The sequence below is a fragment of the Pseudorasbora parva genome, chromosome 24 (assembly GCF_024679245.1).
Source record: "Pseudorasbora parva isolate DD20220531a chromosome 24, ASM2467924v1, whole genome shotgun sequence".
Classification (NCBI taxonomy): Eukaryota; Metazoa; Chordata; class Actinopteri; order Cypriniformes; family Gobionidae; genus Pseudorasbora; species Pseudorasbora parva.
In genome coordinates this window covers 12,441,602-12,451,779 of record NC_090195.1, presented here as the reverse complement: position 1 = coordinate 12,451,779, position 10,178 = coordinate 12,441,602, and the positions used below count along the sequence as shown (strand labels likewise).

At 34.2% G+C, this 10,178-nt stretch overlaps 1 protein-coding gene across 1 annotated transcript; it reads left to right on the top strand.

Annotated features, from left to right (window-relative positions):
• Window positions 1-1,350: 1,350 nt before the first annotated feature.
• si:ch73-264p11.1 (uncharacterized protein LOC100000923 homolog) lies at window positions 1,351-8,582 on the top strand. The gene is made up of 4 exons (XM_067435147.1): window positions 1,351-1,738; window positions 7,105-7,168; window positions 7,306-7,486; window positions 8,047-8,582. Exons 1-4 carry the CDS (start codon window positions 1,605-1,607, stop codon window positions 8,088-8,090), a joined length of 423 nt encoding a protein of 140 aa, XP_067291248.1. The 5' UTR covers window positions 1,351-1,604; the 3' UTR covers window positions 8,091-8,582.
• Window positions 8,583-10,178: the final 1,596 nt, after the last annotated feature.

The window sequence follows — 10,178 nt, the reverse complement described above, 5'->3', positions numbered from 1 at the left end:
AAATTTCTGGTAGCATGTGAAGGCAAAATTTATTTCGTCAAGTAATGTCGAAAACCCGGCACGATCATAGATATTTATTTACATAGATTCCTCCACCCCCCCCCCCGTGTGGGCGTGGCCTAAATACACTCTGTCTCTATCCGGTGTCATGACAAATCCTGTCCGCCTGTGAAATTGTGTCCAGTGGTAACGGTTTTAAATGCCTGATCAAAAGTTGTTATGGTTCTGGACAAGCAATTGTTTAAAAAAACACTGTGAATTCATTGCCATACTAAATACACACATACACACGCAAAACATTTATTTGAAATATGTAATTGATTGCTATAATGGGAGCAAAAACATGTTCTGAATTATTTTATTATTTTAGACTGATAAACTAACCAATACAAAATCATGACATAGTAATGTACCTATAATGTAAATAATAAAGAATTTAACCCCCCCCCCCCAGCAATATACAGAACAGGTGCACAAAATAAATAGATTATATACGATATATGCTTGTATATTTCTTATATACTTATATAAGCACTTATAGCTTTAGTTATATACTACTAATATATGAAACATATGCTTTGTAAGACATTAAAGACTATTTTAACACAATTTAAACAGCAAAAATCAAAACGCGATTGTGTAAGAATTGTAATCAGGCTCTGAACAGATTACCTATTACAATTTCTTTCAGCCAATAGAATCGCTCTGGGGGTCCTTGCGGACACGTTTTCACAGGGGGACAGGATTTGTCATGACACCGGCTCTGATCACGCCGGTTTTTGACCTTTTTCGACGGAAGTAATGGCATTGGGAGTACTTGATGAGATTCGTCTGATATAAGGTTAAAAATAACTAAAATACTGATGGGTTTCTCGCAGAAACCGATCGTTTAGTGTCTTAAGACATCAATGTGTTGCCACGAGCCACACGGTTTTATATGGATTCATATGTCTATTTTTTGTTTTCTCTCATAGTGACTGTCATAGAAAACACCCTAGTGACATGCATTATCCAAACAATGGTTGGAGTTAAAAATCTTAATTTGTGTTCTACTGAAGAAACAAACACACCTACATCTTGGCCTTGGGGATAAACAGATAAACATCTAATTTATATTTTTGGGTGAACTATTGCACTTATAAAAACTATTAAAACATATATAAAACTATTGCATCACTTGCGGATGCACTTTTTGAGCTTCTAATGCAATGAACCCCGTCACTGCCATTAAAGCATGGAAGCCTCAGGATATGTATTTACTTCGATACATCAGAAAGAAAAAAAGAGTCGTAGGTCGTAGAGTCAAAGTTTGTAGCTTTGACTCTAATACACTTCCTTTGACCACTACTAAGCACACACAAGCAAACCGACTTCCTGTGTGTGACATTAATATGTTTGCGTCTGCAGCATTATAGTAGTCTACTCGCTAATGGAAAGATGCTGCCGCGCGACGCGTATCATACTTTCTGAGTGTGGGCATCAAGGAAGATTCCCACCACTAAGTTAATTGTGGACTCGCGGAAGAAGACGTGGCGTACTGTATTTTTTTGTGCAAACAGCAGCGACTTACTGGCAACACGCTCCTCACACGTGCGATGTGAAACATGGAGCATCCAGCGTATCATGGACCGATAAGCAAACAGAGATGTGAGGAGCTGCTGGGCAAGAAGGGAAAGGACGGAACATACCTCATCCGTGACAGTGAGACCATTCAGGGAGCTCTCTGCCTCTGTGTTTAGTGAGTAGCTTGTTTCTTCACTTTTTTAAATAAACCGACTGATTATTGAGAGTGCAATTATACATTGATTAGCCTATAGATTTCTGAGTGCAAATCTCCACCTTCCCGTTACCACCATCAGAAATAATATATAGCATTTACTTCAACGAGTGGAGTATCAAGCTAATTATTAAATTAATTAGTCGAGTTGTCACCACTATCAAATTTGACATTGACAGCTTTAATAACTATAGCCTATATTTTGCACATTACATAAATGAAGTAGCCTAGCTATGCGTGTTGCTGACTTGAAATAATATAAATTCCAGACATTTTCCTTGCAAATTTTAGAAGTGTTGATATATGGCTGCAGTGATAAAAAACAACTACAAAACAAAGAAAAACAACATAAAGTGCACTACAGCCTGTGTACTTTTTATATATAGCAGGTTAAATATGTTATAGCAGTTTTTTAGAATGAAGTCTGACATTAATATAACCTTTTTGAAAGTTGTAATATACCAGCCAGGTTTTTTAAGGGAAGTTTGTAAATTTGTATTAACTGAAGTGTGTGATTAAAATATGTGTGTGTGTGTGTGTGTGTGTGTGTGTGTGACATATATATATATATATATATATATATATATATATATATATATATATATATATATATATATATATATATATATATATATATAGCCTATATATTGAATCAATGTGTAATTTATGTACAAGTATTTGTAATTCTTTTCTAAAAGTGAATTTTCACACCAGCTACATTTTTTAATTGGTCCAGTTGACCCATTTGATGCATCAACATTTTCAAATATTCAGAAATTATTTTGTGGCTTTTTGTCATAAAAAAAGTTGTTAAATTAGTTTGAAATGTATGAGATGTGCAGTGTTTTTGGTTGTTTATCGTCATGTAGTTTTATGGTGAACTGTATTGAATTCAATTAGGATGAGTTTGACCCCTTTCCATAAAAATTTTACCTAGATTTTAAGAAACATTTTAACAACTAGTTTAATGAATGACGTAATAAAGATGACCAACATACTGTGGAAATTTGACTTACTGGTAGGACACAAACATAATAAATATTTAGATATTACTTCCTCAAAATGTTGCTCAACTTCCTAAAAAAAGGGTCCAGGGTGTAACATTCAATAAAGGCACACAAAACAGCTCTTAAGATATCAGTGGTAAAAGAGAAAGAGTAGTTACTCACAATGTAGAGACCTTGCACTGAAAAATAAATACACTGCTCAAAGTTTATACTATAAATGGTAATCTTAAAGTGGCTAGTACTGTACATTTTGGGGCTAAGCAGAGGGCTGTATCTTGTGATATTAAAACTGTGAATGATGTCTAACATCTAAATTCTCTGTATAAAAAACCTAGAGCATACTGTAGCAGGGGCCACAAAATAAACTTTATCCCAAAGAATGTCTTCTTGCATTCTGCTTGCACTATTATTTACTTGGGACGCATTGAATCAAAAGGCTATTTTTTTCCCTATCGCTGCCTTCGAAAAATGTGTCTGAAGACCCCTGCGTTCTGTTTCATTGTTGCACTTTAAAAAACACATCTTGTGTACCATTCAAATTTTTGTCTGTACTGGTTTAAATTAATAACTGTAAAGCAGCGGTAAGTAATTTATAGAAGTGTTACTGACATCATGCCAGAGCTGCTCTGTTCATGCCAGAGTCACTGTCTGCCATTTGTCTGTGATGTTTGTGTTTACTGTAAAACAGCTTAACTGCTTAATTAACTGAATTTATAAAAACAACCATATTTTTATTTCTATGAAAACATTTCCCACAAATATTTTTTTTAATATTTTTTTTGTAAGTGCTACACAACGGAGTGTTAAAACATGGAAGAAAAATTACTTATTACTTAGAAAAATAATGTTTTTTATAATTATGATTACATCAGTGTTTGTATTATTATTATTGCACTGAGATGTATCTGAATTCTACTGTACAACAGTAATATATCTGTCAAGTTAAACCCTGAGTCTCTGTGTGTTTATCATATGATGGTAGTTTAAATAAAACGGTGTGAAGTGACTCTCAGAGCGTCTCTGGAGATGACGTTCATGCGTTCATGTTCTCATATGAGATGGCAGTAGGCAGTCCCTCCAGTTTTTCGCGATTCTGCGATCGCTGACTACAATGCAAAATCAGCAGTGTCGCATTTTTTTGCGATCCTGCATAATTTGCCATTTCACCGCAAAATAATCACAACATTTTTTTTTCAATAACAAAAAAAAAATTTATATCGAATTGAACTATGTCTAATTTATTTAAAGCTTTAATACATTGTTTTTTTTTTTAGGATTACTGACGTTGTGGTGCTTGCACGGTCTTTGTAAAAGCGAAAGTGAATCTTTCTCGCCTGCTGTCTCGCGCTTCGCATAGGCCTAAGTGCCAAGGACCAGGCGAATTGATTACTCTAGATGGATGAATGACCAAATAAAAGTAATATCTGCGAGATCCCAATTAAAATAGAGTTAATAAAAGCACTGTATACCACAAACTTAATTCGCTCCTGACACACGGACCGATGTCAGATTGGCTGAGGATTCTGTTCGCCGCCTGTCAGCGCTCGCGGGTATACAGATTTGTTCTATAGGCTTAATGCCCTTGAACAATCATAATCAAATACACCCATGATTATGCCTAAATGTTCTTCTTGGAGGTGTCTTGAGTGAATAGGGTTGGGACGTGTGACAGGTTATTAGGTCCATTTATTACTGTAGGCAGTAATATTTAAAGTGAAAGCAACCTATGGTTATTTATATATAGCAGATTATAGGGCTACCTATCAAATAGCAACCACTGGAAAAAAAACCAGTAGCCTGACTTAAACGATTTTTTTTTTTAAAGAACGACTTAAAAAAGCACTGTTTGTATCTTTATGTAGTATTTATTTGTCCTCGTATCATTTGTTTACTAGTTCTTATTTTATTACTGACTGTTTAGGCTACTTGATTAATTAACTATTTGAGAACGTTTTATATTAGACTATTTTGCTTATTGCTGTGATTTACTTTTCCCAGATATTTCCCACCCTAAGCGATCATGTTATTAAAGCTATAGACCACCACTGGGCTAGCCTTTTTTCTAAGATACCAAAATAAAGAAGATTTGTGCACTTTTGTTGTTCTATTGTTAAGTATGACTATTGTGCATTTAACATAAAACATAATATGGTAAATGTGGTATCTTAATTGCTTTAAAAAAACATTGCAAAAATTTTCGCTAATTTCTGGAAATTACCACCACAAAATCAGTCATATTGATCGCAAAAATCACAAAAAAATATCGCGAAATCCTGGAGGGACTGAGTAGGGTTGGGTATCAAACTCTGTACTTTTAAGGGCACCAACCGAATTACGTCGATAGTACCCGGCCTGTATTGCACCAACAACCATGCCATGCTCAAAATTGCTTAAATCACCTTTCTTTCCCATTCTGACATTCAGTTTGGAGTTCAGGAGATTGTCCTGACCAGGACCACACCCCTAAATGCATTGAAGCAACTGCCATGTGATTGGTTGATAAGATAATTGCATTAATGAGAAATTGAACAAGTGTTCCCCGGTATTGAATCAGCCCTGGTGCTAAATAATGAAAGACCGCAGTATCGATAAGCTCTGATGCTATCGGTTCTGCTGTTGGTACTGTAGCAATGAAGAAAATACACTTAGGCCATAGGCCTACTATTTATAATTGCTTTATAGACGTTATATTGCGAATCCTATATTGCTAGCGTTTCTATAAGCAATAATATTAAACCATGTGTGTGATTTTTGCTAGTCGCGAGAGAGAGAAAGAGAGAGAGAGAGAGAGAGAGAGAGAGAGAGAGAGAGAGAGAGAGAGAGAGAGAGAGAGAGAGAGAGAGAGAGAGAGAGAGAGAGTAAGAGAGTAAGAGAGATCTCTCTCACACGGATACAACATGACAGCGTGCACAACATGACAGCCCCTGCTTATGAGTGATGACGACGGCCAACAAACGTTTAGTCTGGTTACACTTCAGACCTGTGATATTAATCTAATAATCTAATTGTATTTTAATTATAAATAGATATGAGGTAAAACTATTGCGCACTTCCTTACCTTCACAGCAGTGAGCATTGGTTCCCCCTAAGCCCCAAACTTAACGTCAGTATCAGCACAATCTGTGGTTATTGTAAAATGCAGTCTCTACTGTTGCTAAATTGTGGAACGTGGTTGTTAATAAATAGATAGAGCTATGAAAAGCACAATAATCCGTGCAAGAGTTTCCAGCTTCAAGACGGCTTATGCGTGTGCACCTTGAAAGCTTCCGCAAGTCGCACATTATGGCACTTTAGGCTTTGTGTGCATGTCTAAACACTCAAATGCATGCAACAAATAGCCTATGTCAAAATGACCACTTGGAGAGTATTCACTTAAACAGAGTTTATGTCGTAAATGGCCGTTAATAGTTGGGAGAAAATATGATGTATATTATTAGATCTGCATTCGGTCTTAAAGGGGCAGCATCTAATAAACCCTGACGATTGTGTCATTATAGTGAATAAAACAACAAAAGGCGAAGAGAAAGATACTCGCAGCTTTAAAAAGCATTAATCTATTAATTTTTTACAGTGAAAACTATACAGTGTTATTTTATATTTGATTATTAGATGTCTTTTGTTGGCCATTATCCAAACAGTAATGTTAGTAGACCTTCCCACCATATTTTATTTGTATCTTTGTTTTATTGTATATTTACTGTAATTATTTTTACCATTTGTTTGTACCTTGTTTCTTGTTCTTATAATATGCATATATAAAACAAAAAAAATGCCTGTAAATGCACTGGTGATAGATGTTTTATATTCGTTTTGTTTAAACATTGTTGTATAGATATTTTACCTGTTCAGATTGTAAAGCAATGTTAATTATTTTCTTAATTTTTCTTTTTATTATAATAAAGTCTAACAAAAAGAACTGATAAGAATACTGTTAAAGTATATATATATATATATATATATATATATATTATATATATATATATATATATATATATATATATATATATATATATATATATATATATATATATATATGGATTTACGTTCTTAAATGTGTATCACTAATATGCAACTACAGAGCAGTTGTGTAATCATATATATATATGATTACACAACTGCTCTGTAGTTGCATATTAGTGATACACATTTAAGAACGTAAATCCATTTAACTAAAGAAAAAGAATGGTTCGATTCTTCTTAGCATTCTTGCTTTCTGGAATAATCCCAGAAAAGAGATAAGATGAATTCCATTAAAAAAAACAGAATTTTCAAATTTGATTTCATGTTGAATTTAATTACTTTGTTTATGCCTTTTTACAGCAAACAAAAAGTGGTCTATACCTACAGGATTCTTCAAAGCCACTCTGGATCCTTCACTCTACAGGTAGGACCCACAGAAATAAGAACTCTGGTGGATGACTTTGGCATAACAGTGCAGATCTAAACTGATTGCGTAATAGAATTAGCATTACATGATATGAAAATAATAAGTCATTAAAATGTCACCACTGTTTGTTTCAGACTAGCTCGGGTGTAGAGGAGAAGTTTTTCAAGACGATTAACGATCTTATTCATCATTACAAGCAAAAGAATCAAGGACTTGCAACACGCTTACGCCGTTCACTGAAAAGAAAAACACTGCAAGAACAGCCGTTGCGATGTCCAGATCCAGTAGTGCAGGATGAGGAAAACGAATATGAAAGTGAGTGATGACTGTTACTGATGAGTGATACTGTAGTTCTGTTGTTTACATTGACAATAAAAGCTCTACTCTATAAGAGATTAGCAATCATGAAACGTTACCAATGCCATTTACGTGTTGGGGGTAATGCATTACAGGTAACATGAGTTATATATTCAGTTACTTTTAAAGTACCTAGTAAAGTAATGCATTACTTTTAAATTTACAGCAAAATAACTTACTTTTTCAAATAATGAATGCAAGTTACTTTAGGGAGTAACGCAACATTGCATTACTTTTAAAAACATCTTTCTCCTACACTGGTTATTACAATGACAAAACATCATCAGACAATTACAATAACATATTTTAGCAGGAACCCAAACTGTTCCCTTACCCACACTAACACTCTCTCTCTCTCTCTCTCTCTCTCTCTCTCTCTCTCTCTCTCTCTCTCTCTCTCTCTCTCTCTCTCTCTCCTCTCTCTCTCTCTCTCTCTCTCTCTCTCTCTCTCTCTCTCTCTCTCTCTCTCTCTCCTCTCTCTCTCTCTCTCTCTCTCTCTCTCTCTCTCTCTCTCTCAGATGTTGAGTGCTCAGCGGAATATGTTGTTGTTCTACCAGATTGATTCAGTCACAAGGTGTTGTTCGGATTGGATATCTGGATCAGCCAAAATGAAGGATAAAGATGTTCCAAGTACTTTCTGGCCTTTTCACCTCAGATGTGGGAATTGGATGTGGATTCGCATTTTAGCACATGTTATGATTTTGTGCAGGGTAAACATGTTACTTGTAATCAACATGATTTTCAGAATGTCTTAATATTTGCTACATTTTGCTCTAATGGTAAATGATTTCACACGGTCTGTGGTACAAAACCAAAAAATAGTGCAAAATAATTAATATAATTCAATATTATTTCACAAGATTCCAGAAATTCTAAAATTGTTTAGTTTTGAAACTCCAAAGTAACTTTAAGTCCATTGTATTTACTTGGCCAATAAAGTCTAGCTGATTACTGTAATACTAATCTGGATGGGAGAGAAATATCAGGTCCATATTTTAGTGTTAAAACTTAAAAGCAAGAAGGAGATTTTTAGCTGTAAAAATCTTTTTTTTTTTTAAACAGCTGAATATATATATATATATATATATATATATATATATATATATATATATATATATATATATATATATATATATATATATATATTTTTTTTTTTTAAACAGCTGTATAATATATGTACAGGTTATATGTAGAATATATTTTTGTGTTAAATAGAGTCTATAATAAGGTATGCAGTGTAAATATTGTGGTACAAATGCATATGCTTTTTACATGTAAGTGTATATATACCATTATCTTTGCCATTTAAAATATTGTGTCCCACATAAGAACAGTTTCCTCAAAAGTGTTAACTGATGTGTTGTCATTATTTTAATAAATCATCTTGTTTGGCATTTTTTCCCACAAGTGCTTAATTTCTCATTATAAATGGCCAAAGATTTTATTTTTTATCTCTAAAAAGAGAAGGGGGCAGTTGCATAAGCACAGCTTTGTTAAGACTGTCTTAAGAACTAGTCTGGCAGAATCTTACTGTTCAGATTTTATTGAACTAATTACATTTTTATGTAAGTGACTTGAGTTAATGACCAACGTTAAAGGAAACTATGGCTATCTAAACTATGGGTATCTAAACTATGACTAGCTTCTGGTGGCAAATGGCACAGATAACTATTATTAAATATACATTTTCTCAAAGGGAATGCTTACAGGGGATAATTTTCGTGGGTGTGGGACTGATCTAAAAGTTTATATTAATGGTTTAACCGACTAAAAGCAAGCACAATGACACTGATATTAAGACACATTTATTTTATAACTACTGACAGTATGTAGAAACGGCAGCCTCCTGTATAGCAAGAATACCCTATTCAGTAGGGTTGTCTTATAGTCAAAATTTAGTTTGAGGACCTGAAATACAGATGATTCCAAATTAGCACTCTTGGGAGAGTTCAAAAGAGGACAAATTGTTTGTGCATGTCTATAGTTGGCACATCTGTGACCAGGACAGCAAGTCGTTAGTAACGTCAGCATAATATGTAGACACAAGAGGAAGCTGAAAGGATGTATCCAAAAAAAATAAAATAAAAAAAATACCACAGCTGTCCAACACACTGCAATTTAAATAAGCACACCTCTCCTGTTTCCAGCAACTTTTTAAAGTCAGTATTCATGGTCGGGCTGTTTTAGCCAAACCTTTGGTCACTCATGCCAATGACAAATGTTGGTTTCACCTGTGCTAACAATGCTAATCATGGGCTGTAGACAATTAAGCCAAAATGGGGTATTTTGGAGGAGCAGAAAAGTTCACCACCAACATCACGGGACCATGCCACTCAGGATGAATTGCTGCAGCAAAAGGAGGCCCTATACCATACTAAAAAGTACTGTGGTCTAAAACCAGGTGTTTAAGTTTCATTGTCCAACCCCTGTATATTCTATATCCAGATATGTGCTATTTTATATTTTTATCTTTCAACATTTAACAATATAAACTTGAATGTTATCAAGTATATAAAGACACGTTTTAGAAAAAATACTACAAATACAAAATAAAAAACTTAGAAAACATTTAAATGTTTACGTACATTAGCCTAATACAGTCAACAGCTTTCTTGTTTTTCAGATTATACATTTTCTTTAAGTAGGCTAA

Bases quoted from the DNA above. Each gene is read 5' to 3' on its own strand.
- si:ch73-264p11.1 (XM_067435147.1), top strand. From the start codon at position 1,605: ATGGAGCATCCAGCGTATCATGGACCGATAAGCAAACAGAGATGTGAG. The intron at 1,739-7,104 runs GTGAGTAGCTTG...GCCTTTTTACAG, and splicing joins GCTCTCTGCCTCTGTGTTTA to CAAACAAAAAGTGGTCTATA. The intron at 7,169-7,305 runs GTAGGACCCACA...TGTTTGTTTCAG, and splicing joins CTGGATCCTTCACTCTACAG to ACTAGCTCGGGTGTAGAGGA.